The 24,081-nt window shown below is 48.8% G+C and overlaps 1 protein-coding gene across 1 annotated transcript in view; it reads left to right on the top strand.

Annotated features, from left to right (window-relative positions):
- Window positions 1-23,645, top strand: part of TRABD2A (TraB domain containing 2A) — a 116,203-nt gene extending 92,558 nt beyond the window's left edge. The window contains exons 5-7 of the mRNA XM_088478512.1: window positions 5,060-5,150; window positions 20,292-20,537; window positions 23,178-23,645. Of these exons, the coding sequence (XP_088334638.1) occupies window positions 5,060-5,150; window positions 20,292-20,537; window positions 23,178-23,361 (521 nt within the window). The 3' untranslated portion in view covers window positions 23,362-23,645. The remainder of the gene's footprint in view (window positions 1-5,059; window positions 5,151-20,291; window positions 20,538-23,177) is intronic.
- The last annotated feature ends 436 nt before the right edge of the window (window positions 23,646-24,081 follow it).

Raw genomic sequence — 24,081 nt, 5'->3', positions numbered from 1 at the left:
TATCATGAATTAGTCCACAACATGCTAAAATGTTTTGAGAAAGTAGGTGCCAACATGAGTATTAAAGTACATTTTTTGTACAGCCATTTAGATCACCTCCCGTCCAATCTAGGAGATTTAAGCAAAGAACAGGGTGAATGCGGTTCCACCAGGATATTCAGGTAATGGAAGAAAGATATCAAGGGAGGTGGGATTGTCACATGATGGCCGATTACTGTTGGAGTCTGCAGAGGAACTGCCCGAACCAAGAATACAAAAGAAAATCCTACAAAAAACAGTTCTCATGGCTTCCTAACACTTATGTATGTAATTATCCTGTGTCTTTTTATAACATTTTACAAATCAAATTTAATTAGAATAAAAAAAAAATCTTTCTAACTATTTTTAACATTGTTTAATTTATTTTTTCATAAATATTAAAGACATACACATATCTCAAAAACTAGAGTCAATTGAAAATTTAAGCATGGCATATTCATGATCAGGAGCACAAAATGAATCGAACTCGACTCTGAAATCCCTGGCAACAGATTGACTGTTCCCCAGTGTTATCAACGGGGACTACGATCTGACCCCTATGTACTAAACTCCAACTATTCATAGTTTAGCACCGGTAGTTTATGGAGGCTCCAGGTGCAGGAGAGAGATCTTTCGATCTCTCTCTCGCAGCCCCCGGCCGGCCCCGGAAGCTGACGCTATGCGCATGCGCAGTGTCAGCTTCCACAGGAATTTGCCGGGTATATAACATGCGGGGACAGCGGTTACCTAAGCCACTGTCCCTGCAAGTTCCCCTTTGTACATAGCAGGAAATTTTCATAAAAAATGTAAATATCCCCTACGAGTTGGACCGATAATAATGGCAGCAGTATCGTGATTATTGATACATAGACCCCTTAATGTGCCCTCATATATATATGGGCAGTTATATCCAAAAGAACATGTGGTTTAGGAATACTTTACATTCACAAAAAAAATTTTCTTGAAAGGCCAGAAGCATTTCTAGGTTATTGCATTAGTTGCCCTTCAGTCTGCCTCTGATCTCTGTGTCAGTGTGTGACATGTATGAGTTACCAGGTAAAATACTGACACAATAATAATGTGCTTAGATGCATGACGCACGGCTGCATCATGTACTGTACTTGATAAAATTGCAGTACAGTAAGTGTCATTTAGATGTGACTGGTTCTAAATGACTAATCTGACAACACAAATCACAGCTGCATTAGTCATTGGCACAATCAGCTTTATAGTCTGATGTATGATTTTAAAACCACTCTCTATTGTGCAAAATAAATAAATCAGATATTATTGCCAATGTTGTCTCAGTGGACAAAAATTGGAAATTAGTACGTAAACCCCATAAAAGATTATAAATGCAGGGATTAATATGAACTGTAACAACAAAGTAAACGTGCTGTTCCAGACTAAAGATATGATAGATGTTTTTTTTTTTATCCATTACATTTCTGTGTTGTAAATATGTGTCCACTTACATTTTACTTTCTTGTGCGTTAAACAGCCCTTCTAGTTGTGCCATGCCGTGGCGTGACTCGGTAGTATAGAGCGTCTTTTCATGCAAGCTTTTACCTTCAAATGTGTCTTATTCGCAAAGGGAATCGAGTAGAATGCACAAGCAGGGTCTGCTGATTAAAATGATATGCGGCATGTCTATATTCTGTGTGCGACTGCAGGTGTATCTGCATGCAAAATGTAACATAGCATTCCGCATGCAGATACATGCACAGTCACACACAGAATATAGGCATGCTGCATATCATTTTAATCAGCAGACGCTGCTTGTGCATTCTATTCGCTTCCCTTTGAGAATAAGATGCATTTGAAGGTAAAAACTTTCACGAAAAAATGCTTGGCGATACTGAATCGCACGGCGCTCACGCATTATGTGTAGCGCAACTTATAGCGCACAGAAGATGTATATGGACACATCTGTATTTAGTAACAATAATGGGCCTGATTCAGAAATGGACGCTAATGCTGCGTGACTGCCTCTTTTTACGCAGTGTAACTGCGTCTTTATGCTAATGCTGCAGGCAGTGGGATTTGTACAGAGACCCAACCAGCTGTGGCACTAATTTGCCCCTTTGCGCAAAAAGACGCACCATTGGCTGCACCCTGGAACATTGCACCAGCCCTAAGAAATTCAGTGAGTCATTGTATATGGAAGAATTTTAAAGAATCACAATGACGAACTGCTGGGAAACAAGTTACAGTAGAACTTGAAATATTTAAATAAATGAAAAACATGTAATGGTGCATACACACGTAACGATTTTGTAACCAACAATTAGCTGTCAGATTTTCCCTTGAAAAAGTGAACAATTTTTTGAAGTGTAATGAACGATTTTTACAATGATGAACGAAAAATGTTCCTTCCATTAATGAAAATCATTATGTTGGACAGTCTGAAATGGATGATGAACGATAACTACAAACTACAAACGGGAGCGCGCTTGAACAATTATCGTTCATCGTTATAACTCAGAAACAGAACGATTTTTTGAACGATTGAACGATAACGATGTCGTTAACGACAAATCGTTCAAAAAATCATTACGTGTATTTGCACCTTTAGAGATAGAGTGGCTATGTGTTCAACTTAAATCAGTTACCTAAAAGCAATTTACATTGTAGCAGTAGTTGACTATGTTGCCCATTTGCGTTGTGTTTTAGTTATCTAACTCATTATTTAAAAGAAAGTAGCATTCCTATATTCAGAATATTCCTAATTTATGCAGAAGAAAGAGAGAGTAATATGAAATGCTTTTCTTCTGCACCTCTGACCACTGCTGAAGATGCAATTGTTAGTATCCATCCTCAGTGATCGAGAGTAGTAGCCACTGATTACGTAATTACTAGAGCTGCTGAATGTCTCAACCTTGTTAATACAAAGCACAGAGGTCTTAGTATTCTTCCTCTACATTACATCATTGCTTTTGCTGTCACAGGATTCAAAAGTATTGTGTGAACATGTTTGCAGTCATATGACAATGGTTCACTGTACTGTATAGAACATTAACACGAAATGGAAAGACTAATGTGAATACTTAAAATTAGCAGTGTGCATATCAAATATCAGAACATAAGTAGGAGCCGTGTTTGTTAAACGAGCAATGCATTCAGGGTAAGGTAGGATTCAGGAAAGACGTGGCTCCAGGGTTGGATTGACCCACAGGGGTACAGGGGAAATCCCCAGTGGGCCCCACTGCTCTAGGTTTCAGGTTCCAGACCTCAAATCATAGATTGTTACTCTATTAGATGGTCAGTTACCTGTTGGAGCAGGACCACTGATCAGCATGGTGGCTTGGTTCCTTTCTATAGAAACTGCACCAAGTTTTGCCTAATGGTTAGCCAAGCATCTGTGGTGAATGACCACTCCCCTTAAGCATGGGCCCCTACCGATGCATTCCCCCTGTGGGCCCTTCATGTCCCAGTCTGACACTGCGTGGTTCGGTGGGTGTTGTGAAACCTGTAGTTGCACTGGAAAAGATTGGTAGCCCAAGAAGTATTGTAACAACCAGTGTTAGGGCCCATATAGTGTTATGGCTCATTCACATGAGAACTTAGGGCTTATTTATCAGGCACTTCGCTGCTTGGTGATTACAGTATAACGTGCAAATAATGATTATGAAACCTTATGAAGAACATACCAACAACACACAGAATCTCTCAGAGTAAACATTAATAATACAAGAGAATAGAACGTGTTTTTCTTAGTAGTCTTCGAAACTTTTACTCAGAATCCTTATGTATATGTCTTGCATTTCATTCAAAGGGCAGAATTCAATTGTTTCCAGCCCCCATCGTGCCCAACAGAGCTATTCAATCGTTGCTCCTGTTGGGCGCGATCAGCTGTCAGCGCTCCATTTCAGCTCACAGCCCTGTTTGGGCGCCCAAACATCACTTTTCGCGGTCGCGCCCAGCACTTTGGTCGGGGGTAGCTGCTTTACGCGGCTAAACCCGACCACTTTGGGCGCGATTAGCGCGAAAAATGGCAGCAATTGAATAGCGGCCCGCGATCTCCTGTCACTTTATACAGTAGATCCGGACCGCGTAAACAATTGAATTCCGCCCATAGGGTTCAACAATTTGCACTTCCAGTTATGCTGTGTTCACCAGTTTAGAAGTAACATATAACAGGCACATGTAAAGTTCCTGAGGTCTATGGGCCTGATTCAGAGCTGAACGCTCTGACCAGAGCGCTCGCTCTGAATCAGGGCCCTCCTCCATGAAAATGGAGCGGCCTCCGCTCGTATAGCTGTGGGATATGCGAGCGGCCAAAAAGATGGTCACGATGGTCTTGACCATCGCGACCATCGGACTTGCGACAGAGACCCTGTGGTAGGGTGTCCCTGCCACAAGCCCTGGAGTGATTTTGGCTCTATCAGAGCCAAAATCACTCCCACTGACATCACTAGTGATGTCAGTGGGGCCGGCTTCAGATGATAGGCGTTCCCATGGGAACGCCTCCGTCTGGCAGGCACGCCCACCAAAGGGGGCGTGCTGTCAATCAACATCGACAGCACGCCCCCTTTGGTGCGAGCCCATGCGCGGGAGTCCCCGAGACCCCGTGCGCGAGTCCCTGCTGTTGGACTTTACCTCGCACCTCATGTAGGTGCGAGGTAAAATCTTCATAAAGCCGTCCTATACGGCCACGCACGAGAGGGAATAACACACTGATTCCACAGTTCTCACAGAATTACATGGTATATATTTTACACAAGTGTGTCATTACATTATTATCAGCTGTTTATTGTTTCCCACTAACACATTTTCTAACTCTTGATAAAAAGTACCACTGTGTATAAGAATGTGCTGACACATAGTAGCTTCTTGTGCATTTTTTGTTTAACATTTTCCATATTATCAATACAGACAGCTCTATGTTACATGTCACAACTAAAAGTATTAAGAGTATTTTTAAAATTAGTGAAACAGCTATGCTCTGCATTATAACATATAATATGATGGGCAAGTAGAGAGATGAATTCAGATTTATCATGTAATTAGCATTTACACTGATGTTTTGATCTACACTTAGGCCATTTTATGGGCAACAATACTGTCATCGATGTTTTAAGAAGAGACGGCTATGAGGTGTATCACACTCCTGCTGGAAGATCAATAATGAGGTAAGCCACACACTGTACATATACAATTACAATAATTATATATGTAGACAGTTAGGATTTAGATCAGGGGTGGGGAACCTTTTCTCTATATATAACATTATGGGCAGGCCTGGTGCAGATCACGCCCCCTCCGTGTGACATCACACGGGGCAGGGCCACAATCGCTGGTGATTACAGCAATGCCTGGAGCATCCTCAGGATGCTCTGGGGAGCTGTAAGGGCAGCAGTGTGACCACCTGAAGCGTCCTAAGGACGTTCCAGGTGGCACTGGTGCATAGATTGTGACGGCAGTGTGCCAGATGAGGCTAACAGCAAAAAGCTCAGAGGGCCAGACCAAATGATTCCGAGGGCCTTATACGGCCCCCGGGCCTGAGGTTCCCCATCCCTGATTTAGATGATCATGACACCAACTGCTACTTAGAGGCAGACTCAAATAGTAGCGGAAGCCGTCTGTGCGGGTCCCGGTGGTTTCCACACATTAACTCTATAAGACAGATTCTGCTTGAAGCCTATGGAGCTGCAAACAGGATCTACCTACTGCAACTGGCAGATAAATGCACAAGACTTGCATTGAATTGAATTGAATCTGCTCCTTAGAGGGGTTCTCTGTTAAATAATAATAAAAAAAATATTGCTATCAACCTTCAACAAGTTATGCTTCGCTCCTATAAAGCTAATTCACTTTCTACCACAATTTATCTAGCTGGCAATTCAAGCAAATAAAAAAACGGTTGGAAAAAGGGATTTTGTCATCCCCTGTGCTGTTGAAAATGGAGAAACAGTTACATAATATTGCCATGGTTATCAGATGCTCAAATTCACAAAGTACTCAAATAAAAATCCTATTATGAAAGTACATCACTTTCAGGGGAATTTCAAAATTTGTCCTGGAATATTGATAAACTTTGATATCCTCCATTAACATTGTGGCAGTATGATGCCTATATTTTATGTAATATATTAACTATTTTATGTATATGTATGTATGTAGAGACTGGGGAGACTAAGTAGCGTGAGGGATGCAGTGCATGCTGTGTGAGGGATGCAGTGCATGCGGTGTGAGGGATGCAGTGCATGCGGTGTGAGGGATGCAGTGCATGCGGTGTGAGGGATGCAGTGGTTGCAGTGTGAGGGATGCAGTGGTTGCCGTGTGAGGGATGCAGTGCATGCTGTGTGAGGGATGTAGTGCATGCGGTGTGAGGGATACAGTGCATGTGGTGTGAGGGATGCAGTGGTTGCAGTGAGGGATGCAGTGCATGCAGTGTGAGGGATGCAGTGCATGTGGTGTGAGGGATGCAGTGCATGTGGTGTGAGGGATGCAGTGGTTGCAGTGTGAGGGATGCAGTGGTTGCAGTGTGAGGGATGCAGTGCATGCTGTGTGAGGGATACAGTGCATGCGGTGTGAGGGATGCAGTGCATGCGGTGTGAGGGATGCAGTGCATGCGGTGTGAGGGATGCAGTGCATGCAGTGTGAGGGATGCAGTGCATGCGGTGTGAGGGATATAGTGGTTGCAGTGTGAGGGATGCAGTGCATGCTGTGTGAGGGATGTAGTGCATGCGGTGTGCGGGATGCAGTGCATGCGGTGTGAGGGATGAGGTACATGCAGTGTGAGGGATGCAGTGCATGCTGTGTGAGGGATACAGTGCATGCGGTGTGAGGGATGCAGTGCATGCGGTGTGAGGGATGCAGTGCATGCGGTGTGAGGGATACAGTGCATGCGGTGTGAGGGATGCAGTGCATGTGGTGTGAGGGATACAGTTCATTAGGTGTGAGGGATGCAGTGCATGTGGTGTGAGGGATACAGTTCATTAGGTGTGTCGGATATAGTGCATGTGGTGTGTGGGATACAGTTCATTAGGTGTGAGGGATGCAGTGCATGTGGTGTGAGGGATACAGTTCATTAGGTGTGTCGGATACAGTGCATGTGGTGTGAGGGATGCAGTTGTTGCAGTGTGAGGGATGCAGTGCATGTGGTGTGAGGGATGCAGTGGTTGCAGTGTGAGGGATGAGGTACATGCAGTGTGAGGGTTGCAGTGTGAGGGATGCAGTGCATGCTGTGTGAGGGATACAGTGCATGCGGTGTGAGGGATGCAGTGCATGCGGTGTGAGGGATACAGTGCATGCGGTGTGAGGGATGCAGTGCATGTGGTGTGAGGGATACAGTTCATTAGGTGTGAGGGATGCAGTGCATGTGGTGTGAGGGATACAGTTCATTAGGTGTGTCGGATATAGTGCATGTGGTGTGTGGGATACAGTTCATTAGGTGTGAGGGATGCAGTGCATGTGGTGTGAGGGATACAGTTCATTAGGTGTGTCGGATACAGTGCATGTGGTGTGAGGGATGCAGTTGGTGCAGTGTGAGGGATGCAGTGCATGTGGTGTGAGGGATGCAGTGGTTGCAGTGTGAGGGATGCAGTGCATGCGGTGTGAGGGATGCAGTGCATGCGGTGTGAGGGATGCAGTGCATGCGGTGTGAGGGATGCCGTACATGCAGTGTGAGGGATACAGTGGTTGCAGTGTGAGGGATGCGGTGTGAGGGATGCAGTGCATGCTGTGTGAGGGATGTAGTGCATGCGGTGTGAGGCATGCAGTGCATGCGGTGTGAGGGATGAGGTACATGCAGTGTGAGGGTTGCAGTGTGAGGGATGCAGTGCATGCTGTGTAAGGGATGTAGTGCATGCGGTGTGAGGGATGCAGTGCATGCGGTGTGAGGGATGCAGTGCATGCGGTGTGAGGGATACAGTGCATGCGGTGTGAGGGATGCAGTGCATGTGGTGTGAGGGATACAGTTCATTAGGTGTGAGGGATGCAGTGCATGTGGTGTGAGGGATACAGTTCATTAGGTGTGTCGGATATAGTGCATGTGGTGTGTGGGATGCAGTTCATTAGGTGTGAGGGATGCAGTGCATGTGGTGTGAGGGATACAGTTCATTAGGTGTGTCGGATACAGTGCATGTGGTGTGAGGGATGCAGTTGTTGCAGTGTGAGGGATGCAGTGCATGTGGTGTGAGGGATGCAGTGGTTGCAGTGTGAGGGATGCAGTGCATGCGGTGTGAGGGATGCCGTACATGCAGTGTGAGGGATACAGTGGTTGCAGTGTGAGGGATGCGGTGTGAGGGATGCAGTGGTTACAGTGTGAGGGATGCAGTGCATGCTGTGTGAGGGATGCAGTGCATATGGTGTGAGGGATGCAGTGGTTGCAGTGTGAGGGATGCAGTGCATGCTGTGTGAGGAATACAGTGCATGCGGTGTGAGGGATGCAGTGGTTGCAGTGTGAGGGATGCAGTGCATGCTGTGTGAGGGATGTAGTGCATGCGGTGTGAGGGATACAGTGCATGTGGTGTGAGGGATGCAGTGGTTGCAGTGAGGGATGCAGTGCATGCAGTGTGAGGGATGCAGTGCATGTGGTGTGAGGGATGCAGTGCATGTGGTGTGAGGGATGCAGTGGTTGCAGTGTGAGGGATGCAGTGCATGTGGTGTGAGGGATGCAGTGCATGTGGTGTGAGGGATGCAGTGGTTGCAGTGTGAGGGATGCAGTGGTTGCAGTGTGAGGGATGCAGTGCATGATGTGTGAGGGATACAGTGCATGCGGTGTGAGGGATGCAGTGCATGCGGTGTGAGGGATGCAGTGCATGCGGTGTGAGGGATGCAGTGCATGCGGTGTGAGGGATATAGTGGTTGCAGTGTGAGGGATGCAGTGCATGCTGTGTGAGGGATGTAGTGCATGCGGTGTGAGGGATGCAGTACATGCAGTGTGAGTGTTGCAGTGTGAGGGATGCAGTGCATGCTGTGTGAGGGATACAGTGCATGCGGTGTGAGGGATGCAGTGCATGCGGTGTGAGGGATACAGTGCATGCGGTGTGAGGGATGCAGTGCATGCGGTGTGAGGGATACAGTGCATGCGGTGTGAGGGATGCAGTGCATGTGGTGTGAGGGATACAGTTCATTAGGTGTGAGGGATGCAGTGCATGTGGTGTGAGGGATACAGTTCATTAGGTGTGTCGGATACAGTGCATGTGGTGTGTGGGATGCAGTTCATTAGGTGTGAGGGATGCAGTGCATGTGGTGTGAGGGATACAGTTCATTAGGTGTGTCGGATACAGTGCATGTGGTGTGAGGGATGCAGTGCATGTGGTGTGAGGGATGCAGTGGTTGCAGTGTGAGGGATGCAGTGCATGCAGTGTGAGGGATGCAGTGCATGCTGTGTGAGGGATACAGTGCATGCGGAGAGAGGGATGCAGTGCATGCGGTGTGAGGGATGCAGTGCATGCAGTGTGAGGGATGCGGTGTGAGGCATGCAGTGCATGTGGTGTGAGGGATGCAGTGGTTGCAGTGTGAGGGATGCAGTGGTTGCAGTGTGAGGGATGCAGTGGTTGCAGTGTGAGGGATGCAGTGCATGCTGTGTGAGGGATGTAGTGCATGCGGTGTGAGGGATACAGTGCATGCGGTGTGAGGGATGCGGTGTGAGGGATGCAGTGCATGCGGTGTGAGGGATGCATTACATGCAGTGTGAGGGATGCAGTGGTTGCAGTGTGAGGGATACAGTGCATGCGGTGCGAGGGATGCAGTGCATGCGGTGTGAGGGATACAGTGCATGCGGTGTGAGGGATGCAGTGCATGTGGTGTGAGGGATACAGTTCATTAGGTGTGAGGGATGCAGTGCATGTGGTGTGAGGGATACAGTTGTTGCAGTGTGAGGGATGCAGTGCATGTGGTGTGAGGGATGCAGTGGTTGCAGTGTGAGGGATGCAGTGGTTGCAGTGTGAGGGATGCAGTGGTTGCGGTGTGAGGGATGCAGTGCATGCGGTGTGAGGGATGCAGTACATGCGGTGTGAGGGATGCAGTGGTTGCAGTGTGAGGGATGCAGTGCATGCTGTGTGAGGGATACAGTGCATGCGGTGTGAGGGATGCAGTGCATGCGGTGTGAGGGATACAGTGCATGTGGTGTGAGGGATGCAGTGCATGTGGTATGAGGGATACAGTTCATTAGGTGTGAGGGATGCAGTGCATGTGGTGTGAGGGATACAGTTCATTAGGTGTGAGGGATGCAGTGCATGCTGTGTGAGGGATACAGTGCATGCGGTGTGAGGGATGCAGTGCATGCGGTGTGAGGGATGCAGTGCATGCGGTGTGAGGGATACAGTGCATGCGGTGTGAGGGATGCAGTGCATGTGGTGTGAGGGATACAGTTCATTAGGTGTGAGGGATGCAGTGCATGTGGTGTGAGGGATACAGTTCATTAGGTGTGAGGGATGCAGTGCATGTGGTGTGAGGGATGCAGTGCATGTGGTGTGAGGGATGCAGTGGTTGCAGTAAGGGATGCAGTGCATGCTGTGTGAGGAATACAGTGCATGTAGTGTGAGGGATGCAGTGCATGCGGTGTGAGGGATGCAGTGCATGTGGTGTGAGGGATACAGTTCATTAGGTGTGAGGGATGCTGTGCATGTGGTGTGAGGGATGCAGTGCATGTGGTGTGAGGGATACAGTTCATTAGGTGTGAGGGATGCAGTGCATGTGGTGTGAGGGATGCAGTGGTTGCAGTGAGGGATGCAGTGCATGCAGTGTGAGGGACAGGGGTGTATCTAAGGGTCAGAGCGCCCCAGGCAACATAAGGGACTTGCACCCCCTCCCTTCCCCAGCTCTCCCCCCTCACAGCCCCGTCCGCTCACACAGCTTTTACTTATTTTAATTTTAAAAAACACACAATGGCTTCCACAGGGCAAAAAAACAGCTAGTCCCCCTTCTAAGTACCCACTCCCCAGCAGGCCCCCCTCTGTGCCCCCAATCCCGACATCTTACCTTGGTGCTGCAGTGCTGTTGCGGGCTGCGGCTCCTCTGTTCGTTCTTCTGCACTGGTCACGCGCGCTGGGTCTTCTCTCCACACCAATAAAAACATCACCTCATGGTGCCAGCAGGCGTGCACTGCAGGAAGCTGCATGGCCCGTCTGCACGGTCGCAACGAGGATGAGGCTGCTGCTGCCAGCCCTCCCTGGGCCGTGCAGCTTCCTGAAGTGCGTGCCTGCCAGCGCCTTGAGTTGAAGTTTTTTATTTTTTGTGAAGAGAAGACCCGGTGCGTATCTACCATCTGCCCGTGGATGGCACCGCTGGGTGGCGCCCCCCCCTCGGTCGGTGCCCCTGGCGACTGCCATCCAGGCCAATGTGTAGATACGCCCCTGGTGAGGGATGCAGTGTGAGGGATGCAGTCGTTGCTCCATTGCTGTTCGACGCACATACAGATATATCAGACCATTCACCAAACTTTTTAGACATACCTCGTATATATTGCCACAATGTTTTTTTTTTCGTTTATTTTACTGGATCTTTAAAAATTACATAGAAGAAAATAAACATTTGCTGCCATTTTTTGTTTTCTATAAAGTTGCTAATTTTTAAATGCTATGTTTTTCTCAAATATGACTTTTGTAAATTGAACATTTAGGTGTGAGGGATGCAGTGGTTGCAGTGTGAGGGATGCAGTGCATGCGGTGTGAGGGATACAGTGCATGTGGTGTGAGGGATGCAGTGGTTGCAGTGAGGGATGCAGTGTGAGGGATGCAGTGCATGTGGTGTGAGGGATGCAGTGGTTGCAGTGTGAGGGATGCAGTGGTTGCAGTGTGAGGGATGCAGTGCATGCTGTGTGAGGGATACAGTGCATGCGGTGAGAGGGATGCAGTGCATGCGGTGTGAGGGATGCAGTGCATGCAGTGTGAGGGATGCAGTGCATGCAGTGTGAGGGATGCGGTGTGAGGCATGCAGTGCATGTGGTGTGAGGGATGCAGTGGTTGCAGTGTGAGGGATGCAGTGGTTACAGTGTGAGGGATGCAGTACATGCTGTGTGAGGGATGTAGTGCATGCGGTGTGAGGGATGCGGTGTGAGGGATGCGGTGTGAGGGATGCAGTGCATGCGGTGTGAGGGATGCATTACATGCAGTGTGAGGGATGCAGTGGTTGCAGTGTGAGGGATACAGTGCATGCGGTGCGAGGGATGCAGTGCATGCGGTGTGAGGGATACAGTGCATGCGGTGTGAGGGATGCAGTGCATGTGGTGTGAGGGATACAGTTCATTAGGTGTGAGGTATGCAGTGCATGTGGTGTGAGGGATACAGTTGTTGCAGTGTGAGGGATGCAGTGCATGTGGTGTGAGGGATGCAGTGGTTGCAGTGTGAGGGATGCAGTGGTTGCAGTGTGAGGGATGCAGTGGTTGCGGTGTGAGGGATGCAGTGCATGCGGTGTGAGGGATGCAGTACATGCGGTGTGAGGGATGCAGTGGTTGCAGTGTGAGGGATGCAGTGGTTGCCGTGTGAGGGATGCAGTGCATGCTGTGTGAGGGATGTAGTGCATGCGGTGTGAGGGATACAGTGCATGTGGTGTGAGGGATGCAGTGGTTGCAGTGAGGGATGCAGTGCATGCAGTGTGAGGGATGCAGTGCATGTGGTGTGAGGGATGCAGTGCATGTGGTGTGAGGGATGCAGTGGTTGCAGTGTGAGGGATGCAGTGGTTGCAGTGTGAGGGATGCAGTGCATGCTGTGTGAGGGATACAGTGCATGCGGTGTGAGGGATGCAGTGCATGCGGTGTGAGGGATGCAGTGCATGCGGTGTGAGGGATGCAGTGCATGCAGTGTAAGGGATGCAGTGCATGCGGTGTGAGGGATATAGTGGTTGCAGTGTGAGGGATGCAGTGCATGCTGTGTGAGGGATGTAGTGCATGCGGTGTGCGGGATGCAGTGCATGCGGTGTGAGGGATGAGGTACATGCAGTGTGAGGGATGCAGTGCATGCTGTGTGAGGGATACAGTGCATGCGGTGTGAGGGATGCAGTGCATGCGGTGTGAGGGATGCAGTGCATGCGGTGTGAGGGATACAGTGCATGCGGTGTGAGGGATGCAGTGCATGTGGTGTGAGGGATACAGTTCATTAGGTGTGAGGGATGCAGTGCATGTGGTGTGAGGGATACAGTTCATTAGGTGTGTCGGATATAGTGCATGTGGTGTGTGGGATACAGTTCATTAGGTGTGAGGGATGCAGTGCATGTGGTGTGAGGGATACAGTTCATTAGGTGTGTCGGATACAGTGCATGTGGTGTGAGGGATGCAGTTGTTGCAGTGTGAGGGATGCAGTGCATGTGGTGTGAGGGATGCAGTGGTTGCAGTGTGAGGGATGAGGTACATGCAGTGTGAGGGTTGCAGTGTGAGGGATGCAGTGCATGCTGTGTGAGGGATACAGTGCATGCGGTGTGAGGGATGCAGTGCATGCGGTGTGAGGGATGCAGTGCATGCGGTGTGAGGGATACAGTGCATGCGGTGTGAGGGATGCAGTGCATGTGGTGTGAGGGATACAGTTCATTAGGTGTGAGGGATGCAGTGCATGTGGTGTGAGGGATACAGTTCATTAGGTGTGTCGGATATAGTGCATGTGGTGTGTGGGATACAGTTCATTAGGTGTGAGGGATGCAGTGCATGTGGTGTGAGGGATACAGTTCATTAGGTGTGTCGGATACAGTGCATGTGGTGTGAGGGATGCAGTTGTTGCAGTGTGAGGGATGCAGTGCATGTGGTGGGAGGGATGCAGTGGTTGCAGTGTGAGGGATGCAGTGCATGCGGTGTGAGGGATGCAGTGCATGCGGTGTGAGGGATGCAGTGCATGCGGTGTGAGGGATGCCGTACATGCAGTGTGAGGGATACAGTGGTTGCAGTGTGAGGGATGCGGTGTGAGGGATGCAGTGCATGCTGTGTGAGGGATGTAGTGCATGCGGTGTGAGGCATGCAGTGCATGCGGTGTGAGGGATGAGGTACATGCAGTGTGAGGGTTGCAGTGTGAGGGATGCAGTGCATGCTGTGTGAGGGATGTAGTGCATGCGGTGTGAGGGATGCAGTGCATGCGGTGTGAGGGATGCAGTGCATGCGGTGTGAGGGATACAGTGCATGCGGTGTGAGGGATGCAGTGCATGTGGTGTGAGGGATACAGTTCATTAGGTGTGAGGGATGCAGTGCATGTGGTGTGAGGGATACAGTTCATTAGGTGTGTCGGATATAGTGCATGTGGTGTGTGGGATGCAGTTCATTAGGTGTGAGGGATGCAGTGCATGTGGTGTGAGGGATACAGTTCATTAGGTGTGTCGGATACAGTGCATGTGGTGTGAGGGATGCAGTTGTTGCAGTGTGAGGGATGCAGTGCATGTGGTGTGAGGGATGCAGTGGTTGCAGTGTGAGGGATGCAGTGCATGCGGTGTGAGGGATGCAGTGCATGCGGTGTGAGGGATGCCGTACATGCAGTGTGAGGGATACAGTGGTTGCAGTGTGAGGGATGCGGTGTGAGGGATGCAGTGGTTACAGTGTGAGGGATGCAGTGCATGCTGTGTGAGGGATGCAGTGCATATGGTGTGAGGGATGCAGTGGTTGCAGTGTGAGGGATGCAGTGCATGCTGTGTGAGGAATACAGTGCATGCGGTGTGAGGGATGCAGTGGTTGCAGTGTGAGGGATGCAGTGCATGCTGTGTGAGGGATGTAGTGCATGCGGTGTGAGGGATACAGTGCATGTGGTGTGAGGGATGCAGTGGTTGCAGTGAGGGATGCAGTGCATGCAGTGTGAGGGATGCAGTGCATGTGGTGTGAGGGATGCAGTGCATGTGGTGTGAGGGATGCAGTGGTTGCAGTGTGAGGGATGCAGTGCATGTGGTGTGAGGGATGCAGTGCATGTGGTGTGAGGGATGCAGTGGTTGCAGTGTGAGGGATGCAGTGGTTGCAGTGTGAGGGATGCAGTGCATGATGTGTGAGGGATACAGTGCATGCGGTGTGAGGGATGCAGTGCATGCGGTGTGAGGGATGCAGTGCATGCGGTGTGAGGGATGCAGTGCATGCGGTGTGAGGGATATAGTGGTTGCAGTGTGAGGGATGCAGTGCATGCTGTGTGAGGGATGTAGTGCATGCGGTGTGAGGGATGCAGTACATGCAGTGTGAGTGTTGCAGTGTGAGGGATGCAGTGCATGCTGTGTGAGGGATACAGTGCATGCGGTGTGAGGGATGCAGTGCATGCGGTGTGAGGGATACAGTGCATGCGGTGTGAGGGATGCAGTGCATGCGGTGTGAGGGATACAGTGCATGCGGTGTGAGGGATGCAGTGCATGTGGTGTGAGGGATACAGTTCATTAGGTGTGAGGGATGCAGTGCATGTGGTGTGAGGGATACAGTTCATTAGGTGTGTCGGATACAGTGCATGTGGTGTGTGGGATGCAGTTCATTAGGTGTGAGGGATGCAGTGCATGTGGTGTGAGGGATACAGTTCATTAGGTGTGTCGGATACAGTGCATGTGGTGTGAGGGATGCAGTGCATGTGGTGTGAGGGATGCAGTGGTTGCAGTGTGAGGGATGCAGTGCATGCAGTGTGAGGGATGCAGTGCATGCTGTGTGAGGGATACAGTGCATGCGGAGAGAGGGATGCAGTGCATGCGGTGTGAGGGATGCAGTGCATGCAGTGTGAGGGATGCGGTGTGAGGCATGCAGTGCATGTGGTGTGAGGGATGCAGTGGTTGCAGTGTGAGGGATGCAGTGGTTGCAGTGTGAGGGATGCAGTGGTTGCAGTGTGAGGGATGCAGTGCATGCTGTGTGAGGGATGTAGTGCATGCGGTGTGAGGGATACAGTGCATGCGGTGTGAGGGATGCGGTGTGAGGGATGCAGTGCATGCGGTGTGAGGGATGCATTACATGCAGTGTGAGGGATGCAGTGGTTGCAGTGTGAGGGATACAGTGCATGCGGTGCGAGGGATGCAGTGCATGCGGTGTGAGGGATACAGTGCATGCGGTGTGAGGGATGCAGTGCATGTGGTGTGAGGGATACAGTTCATTAGGTGTGAGGGATGCAGTGCATGTGGTGTGAGGGATACAGTTGTTGCAGTGTGAGGGATGCAGTGCATGTGGTGTGAGGGATGCAGTGGTTGCAGTGTGAGGGATGCAGTGGTTGCAGTGTGAGGGATGCAGTGGTTGCGGTGTGAGGGATGCAGTGCATGCGGTGTGAGGGATGCAGTACATGCGGTGTGAGGGATGCAGTGGTTGCAGTGTGAGGGATGCAGTGCATGCTGTGTGAGGGATACAGTGCATGCGGTGTGAGGGATGCAGTGCATGCGGTGTGAGGGATACAGTGCATGTGGTGTGAGGGATGCAGTGCATGTGGTATGAGGGATACAGTTCATTAGGTGTGAGGGATGCAGTGCATGTGGTGTGAGGGATACAGTTCATTAGGTGTGAGGGATGCAGTGCATGCTGTGTGAGGGATACAGTGCATGCGGTGTGAGGGATGCAGTGCATGCGGTGTGAGGGATGCAGTGCATGCGGTGTGAGGGATACAGTGCATGCGGTGTGAGGGATGCAGTGCATGTGGTGTGAGGGATACAGTTCATTAGGTGTGAGGGATGCAGTGCATGTGGTGTGAGGGATACAGTTCATTAGGTGTGAGGGATGCAGTGCATGTGGTGTGAGGGATGCAGTGGTTGCAGTAAGGGATGCAGTGCATGCTGTGTGAGGAATACAGTGCATGTAGTGTGAGGGATGCAGTGCATGCGGTGTGAGGGATGCAGTGCATGTGGTGTGAGGGATACAGTTCATTAGGTGTGAGGGATGCAGTGCATGTGGTGTGAGGGATGCAGTGCATGTGGTGTGAGGGATACAGTTCATTAGGTGTGAGGGATGCAGTGCATGTGGTGTGAGGGATGCAGTGGTTGCAGTGAGGGATGCAGTGCATGCAGTGTGAGGGACAGGGGTGTATCTAAGGGTCAGAGCGCCCCAGGCAACATAAGGGACTTGCACCCCCTCCCTTCCCCAGCTCTCCCCCCTCACAGCCCCGTCCGCTCACACAGCTTTTACTTCTTTTAATTTTAAAAAACACACAATGGCTTCCACAGGGCAAAAAAACAGCTAGTCCCCCTTCTAAGTACCCACTCCCCAGCAGGCCCCCCTCTGTGCCCCCAATCCCGACATCTTACCTTGGTGCTGCAGTGCTGTTGCGGGCTGCGGCTCCTCTGTTCGTTCTTCTGCACTGGTCACGCGCGCTGGGTCTTCTCTCCACACCAATAAAAACATCACCTCATGGTGCCAGCAGGCGTGCACTGCAGGAAGCTGCATGGCCCGTCTGCACGGTCGCAACGAGGATGAGGCTGCTGCTGCCAGCCCTCCCTGGGCCGTGCAGCTTCCTGAAGTGCGTGCCTGCCAGCGCCTTGAGTTGAAGTTTTTTATTTTTTGTGAAGAGAAGACCCGGTGCGTATCTACCATCTGCCCGTGGATGGCACCGCTGGGTGGCGCCCCCCCCTCGGTCGGTGCCCCTGGCGACTGCCATCCAAGCCAATGTGTAGATACGCCCCTGGTGAGGGATGCAGTGTGAGGGATGCAGTCGTTGCTCCATTGCTGTTCGACGCACATACAGATATATCAGACCATTCACCAAACTTTTTAGACATACCTCGTATATATTGCCACAATGTTTTTTTTTTCGTTTATTTTACTGGATCTTTAAAAATGACATAGAAGAAAATAAACATTTGCTGCCATTTTTTGTTTTCTATAAAGTTGCTAATTTTTAAATGCTATGTTTTTCTCAAATATGACTTTTGTAAATTGAACATTTAGGTGTGAGGGATGCAGTGGTTGCAGTGTGAGGGATGCAGTGCATGCGGTGTGAGGGATACAGTGCATGTGGTGTGAGGGATGCAGTGGTTGCAGTGAGGGATGCAGTGTGAGGGATGCAGTGCATGTGGTGTGAGGGATGCAGTGGTTGCAGTGTGAGGGATGCAGTGGTTGCAGTGTGAGGGATGCAGTGGTTGCAGTGTGAGGGATGCAGTGCATGCTGTGTGAGGGATACAGTGCATGCGGTGAGAGGGATGCAGTGCATGCGGTGTGAGGGATGCAGTGCATGCAGTGTGAGGGATGCAGTGCATGCAGTGTGAGGGATGCGGTGTGAGGCATGCAGTGCATGTGGTGTGAGGGATGCAGTGGTTGCAGTGTGAGGGATGCAGTGGTTACAGTGTGAGGGATGCAGTGCATGCTGTGTGAGGGATGTAGTGCATGCGGTGTGAGGGATACAGTGCATGCGGTGTGAGGGATGCGGTGTGAGGGATGCAGTGCATGCGGTGTGAGGGATGCATTACATGCAGTGTGAGGGATGCAGTGGTTGCAGTGTGAGGGATACAGTGCATGCGGTGCGAGGGATGCAGTGCATGCGGTGTGAGGGATACAGTGCATGCGGTGTGAGGGATGCAGTGCATGTGGTGTGAGGGATACAGTTCATTAGGTGTGAGGTATGCAGTGCATGTGGTGTGAGGGATACAGTTGTTGCAGTGTGAGGGATGCAGTGCATGTGGTGTGAGGGATGCAGTGGTTGCAGTGTGAGGGATGCAGTGGTTGCAGTGTGAGGGATGCAGTGGTTGCGGTGTGAGGGATGCAGTGCATGCGGTGTGAGGGATGCAGTACATGCGGTGTGAGGGATGCAGTGGTTGCAGTGTGAGGGATGCAGTGCATGCTGTGTGAGGGATACAGTGCATGCGGTGTGAGGGATGCAGTGCATGCGGTGTGAGGGATACAGTGCATGTGGTGTGAGGGATGCAGTGCATGTGGTATGAGGGATACAGTTCATTAGGTGTGAGGGATGCAGTGCATGTGGTGTGAGGGATACAGTTCATTAGGTGTGAGGGATGCAGTGCATGCTGTGTGAGGGATACAGTGCATGCGGTGTGAGGGATGCAGTGCATGCGGTGTGAGGGATGCGGTGTGAGGGATACAGTGCATGCGGTGTGAGGGATGCAGTGCATGTGGTGTGAGGGATACAGTTCATTAGGTGTGAGGGATGCAGTGCATGTGGTGTGAGGGATACAGTTCATTAGGTGTGAGGGATGCAGTGCATGTGGTGTGAGGGATGCAGTGCATGTGGTGTGAGGGATGCAGTGGTTGCAGTAAGGGATGCAGTGCATGCTGTGTGAGGAATACAGTGCATGTAGTGTGAGGGATGCAGTGCATGCGGTGTGAGGGATGCAGTGCATGTGGTGTGAGGGATACAGTTCATTAGGTGTGAGGGATGCAGTGCATGTGGTGTGAGGGATGCAGTGCATGTGGTGTGAGGGATGCAGTGCATGTGGTGTGAGGGATACAGTTCATTAGGTGTGAGGGATGCAGTGCATGTGGTGTGAGGGATGCAGTGGTTGCAGTGAGGGATGCAGTGCATGCAGTGTGAGGGACAGGGGTGTATCTAAGGGTCAGAGCGCCCCAGGCAACATAAGGGACTTGCACCCCCTCCCTTCCCCAGCTCTCCCCCCTCACAGCCCCGTCCGCTCACACAGCTTTTACTTCTTTTAATTTTAAAAAACACACAATGGCTTCCACAGGGCAAAAAAACAGCTAGTCCCCCTTCTAAGTACCCACTCCCCAGCAGGCCCCCCTCTGTGCCCCCAATCCCGACATCTTACCTTGGTGCTGCAGTGCTGTTGCGGGCTGCGGCTCCTCTGTTCGTTCTTCTGCACTGGTCACGCGCGCTGGGTCTTCTCTCCACACCAATAAAAACATCACCTCATGGTGCCAGCAGGCGTGCACTGCAGGAAGCTGCATGGCCCGTCTGCACGGTCGCAACGAGGATGAGGCTGCTGCTGCCAGCCCTCCCTGGGCCGTGCAGCTTCCTGAAGTGCGTGCCTGCCAGCGCCGTGAGTTGAAGTTTTTTATTTTTTGTGAAGAGAAGACCCGGTGCGTATCTACCATCTGCCCGTGGATGGCACCGCTGGGTGGCGCCCCCCCTCGGTCGGTGCCCCTGGCGACTGCCATCCAGGCCAATGTGTAGATACGCCCCTGGTGAGGGATGCAGTGCATGCAGTGTGAGGGATGCAGTCGTTGCTCCATTGCTGTTCGACGCACATACAGATATATCAGACCATTCACCAAACTTTTTAGACATACCTCGTATATATTGCCACAATGTTTTTTTTTTCGTTTATTTTACTGGATCTTTAAAAATGACATAGAAGAAAATAAACATTTGCTGCCATTTTTTGTTTTCTATAAAGTTGCTAATTTTTAAATGCTATGTTTTTCTCAAATATGACTTTTGTAAATTGAACATTTAGCCTAATTCATATCTGTATGGTTTTCTAATAATTTTGTTTTCTTTTTGAAGTGGTAAAAGTAAAAAGACTCCTTCCCCCTCAAAGTTATCATTGGGGCTCTCCTCATCCCCATATACGACCAGTTCAAAAATGAAGCAACCAATGAACACACACAGAGACAAAGAGCTCCTACCCAACCTGCTAATGACTGATAATGTAGACGTAATGGACAAAATTGAGAGGAAATACAAAAAGAAGAAGCCAAAGAAGGAGAAACATCGCCATTTTAGTGACCTTTGGGTTCGCATTCAGGAAAGGTAAATTTGTACTGTCAATGTATATACAGCATGGCCATAAATAAACCTACCCTATTCAGAGCCGTCTGTAGCTTGATCTAATAACCAGAATGTCACCAAATTTGGTAGGGAGAACACGGGAAGCAGAATTCTGCGGAAATTTTTTTTAGTACAAAAAGTCACCGATAGAGGAATTTTGGCGCTGTACAATGTGAAAACAGCGTGAAAATTGCAGACAAATGGTTTATTGCTGTGTTATCGTTAGTGTAACATAATAAAGGTAATTGTTCATTACAGTTTAATCTTATTGTTAATTTGTCTGTCCATTTTCACATACTGACGAGCTTTGCGCTAATTCTTAGTCATCCTACCAGATTGGGGGGTCTATTTACTAAGCAGTATTAGGAGACAGAGTGAAAAGTGGTAAGGTGCCAGCCAATCAGCCTGCTATCTCACAGGCTGTGTTTGAAAAATAAAAACTTTAAACATGAAGACAAATCTTAGAAATAATAAAAATTAACCTAACTGGCTGCAAAGTTTAGGGTGTATAAGACTAAAAAGTCATCAGATACTATTAGCATCTGTTTGTGATTGTGATCTCTCAGATGTTGATCAGGTCTGATGGTAGAGTCATTGTTACGTTGTAGTAATAGTACTGGTCTGATCTGGACATTGGCTGAACCAGGGGTGGAACTACCGGCGGTGCAGCCGGTGCACTGCTGCGGGGCCCGCAGCAATATAGGGGTCCACACTGCCTGTGTGGCAGGCTGCAGTGCAGCTGCTAACCAGACAGTCATCAAGGCTGTGACTGACCCATCCGGCAGCTACACGCAGGGGCTCGGCACTGCAGTGCACTACTGGGTAATAATTCCCAGTAGTCTCTGCAGTGATGTCAGAGGAGCATGTGCTGATCTCTGATTGGAGGAGCCCATCACATGCTCCTCTGACCTAGCAGCAGCGCAGCCTCATGGGTGTAACTCATTGTGAGGCTGTAACTGCTGCTCTGCTGGCTGCCTGTGGATGCTGCTTGTAGGCACTATAGGTGGCATAATGTGTGGGGACTACAGTGTAGCATAATGTGTGGGCACTAGAGGTGGCATAATGTGTGTGCACTACAGTGTAGCATTATGTGTGGGCATTACAGGTGGCATAATGTGGGGGGTACTACAGTGTGACAATGTGGGGGGTACTACAGTATGGTATAATGTGTCGGGCACCCACTGCATCTCCCTGACATCCCTCTCCCCTCTCCTTCTCACCACAGTCTATCAACCCTCTCCCTGTCACCACTCCCTCTTACCCACTGCTTTTCCCTGTAACTACTGCCTGTCACCTCTAGCTATTACTCTCTCCCTGTCACAAAATGCCTGTCATCCTCTTCCTCTCACCCACTGCTTTTCCCTGTCACCTCTACCTATCACTCTCTCTCTGTCACCCACTGCTTCTCCCTGTCACTTCTCACCCTCTACCATCACCCACTGCCTCTTCCCTCTACCTGTCACCCTCTCCCTGTCACCTCTCACCCTTTCCCCTGTCACCCACTGCCTCTTCCCTCTCCCTGTCACCCACTGCTTCTCCCTATCACCCTCTCCTTGTCACCTTCTTGCCTCTCTTTGTCTACCTCTTACCTCTCTCTGTCACCCACTGCACTTGGACTTGGAGTAGGGCGGAAGAGGGGGGCCCAAAGCAAATTTTTGTACCTGGGCCCACCACTCACAAGTTCCACCGCTGGGCTGAACACCAATTGGTTAGCGCCATGGCATTGATGTGGCAATTTTAGATTGTAGGAGCTGATATCTTTTGTTTGTAGTAACTGTTATTTTTATTTGTTACTTAGCACAACCTACTTTGCCTATTCCGAGTCCTATAGCATACATAGGCTAATTATTGCTATGCTCTTTAAACATGAGCATATTTCTAAGTGTCATTTATTATTGTATTATTACTTATTAACCAAAGTCCACAATTTGTTATAGATGCATAAATCATTTTCAGAGTAGCACAGGTTGATACCAGCTGGAATAGGTTCATTGTGATGTTTATCAGACTAGACAGGATATAAAACAGTAGCCTTGAGCGAGGAGTAATAGTAACAGTAACAATGGGGGTTATTCATTCATCTGTCCTGTGCCCTTTTCTATTTATCATCTTAATAAATAACATCTAGTTTGCTGTATTATTGGTACTAAGATTAAAAAATAGGAGAGCTATTCAACATTTAAAAAAAATATATCATCGTTCTGATGAATTACATCTCTACATATGATTATGTTTCCCAGAACGTTGTCTCTAGTGTTGTATGTTTCCTCTATATTGTCATAAGTGATACACAGCTTATACACATATAGCAAATACAAAAAGAAGTTTACAAACACTCCTCTTGGACTTTTTCCATAGTCACAGACAGGCCCTACCCCTCCCAACCAAAAAAGAACCTTCAACACTGCCATGTGAAATGTCCCAACCACAAAGTGATTAAATCTATTAGTGAGTGTGTATAAATATACCATAGTACTAACAGCAGTTGTCCATCTAGCAACAAAAAAGTTTTAGCTAAATTGTACACACGTACTGCAGAAATGGAAAAAAAATAGTGTATTTGCATATATATATTTTTTTTAAATTAATGATAAAATTAATTATGTTATTTATTTATTGCAGTGTCACTGACCCTCCTCCGCAAATCCGAATTATTAATGGATACATCACAGTGGGGCCACAGCCTAGGAAACATGCAAATGACCCTTCTTTACAGGCAGCAAGCAGCAGCTCTTCAACTCTATCAGTTCTACCTCCCTTGTTACTGTTGGCTTGTCATTTACTGCAACTGTTAATATTTCAATAAGAATCCAAAAAGATAAAATACAAACCAACTTGACAAGGCATTCATTTAAATGGACAATATATGTGTTTGCCAGCACTGAAAGAGGTCTAACGACATACAAGTGTTTAGTGACTATTTCCCTGACAGCTTTACCTTGTATAGGACCAATAATATAATTTTCTGATTGATGATGAGAGAATAATATACTTTTTTATTTGAAAAGTTACTATATATTTTTTTCTTCTCTTGAAGAAGAATGATTTCATATTAATCCCATAATGCACTTGGGAAATGTAAAATTGTACTGTGACAAAGATGTATTTTAGATTTATGAAGTGGGACTAAAATAAAAAATAAAATCCAAAATACAATGTAGTTGTTAGGATGGTATTTATTTTCTAACTTTATCTTCAAATGGACCACTAAGGAGTAACCAAAAACATTATACAGAGAAAGTACTTCTTTGGGGAATATTCACATAGAGCTGTTTGCTTGGTAACATCAGTGGACTCCCAAGACATGCTGCATTGAAAACTTGCTCTGACATGCTTGAATGACAATTTTCCCACCTAATATTACATTCTAGACAGGAAGATTAATTTATCTAAGCAGAGCGTCACACAGCCTCTTCCATTGTTCTCTGGACTGAAAATAATATAACAATAATTGAAATGTGCTTTTGACTAGGCCAGGGTTTCTGAACACCAGACATCAGTAGATCCCAACTCTTCATATTTTAAG

This window comes from Taudactylus pleione, unplaced genomic scaffold (assembly GCF_031769625.1).
Source record: "Taudactylus pleione unplaced genomic scaffold, aTauple2 ptg000214l, whole genome shotgun sequence".
Lineage (NCBI taxonomy): Eukaryota > Metazoa > Chordata > Amphibia > Anura > Myobatrachidae > Taudactylus > Taudactylus pleione.
The sequence above is the reverse complement of the archived record's forward strand: the minus strand, read 5'-3'. Positions and strand labels throughout refer to the sequence as shown.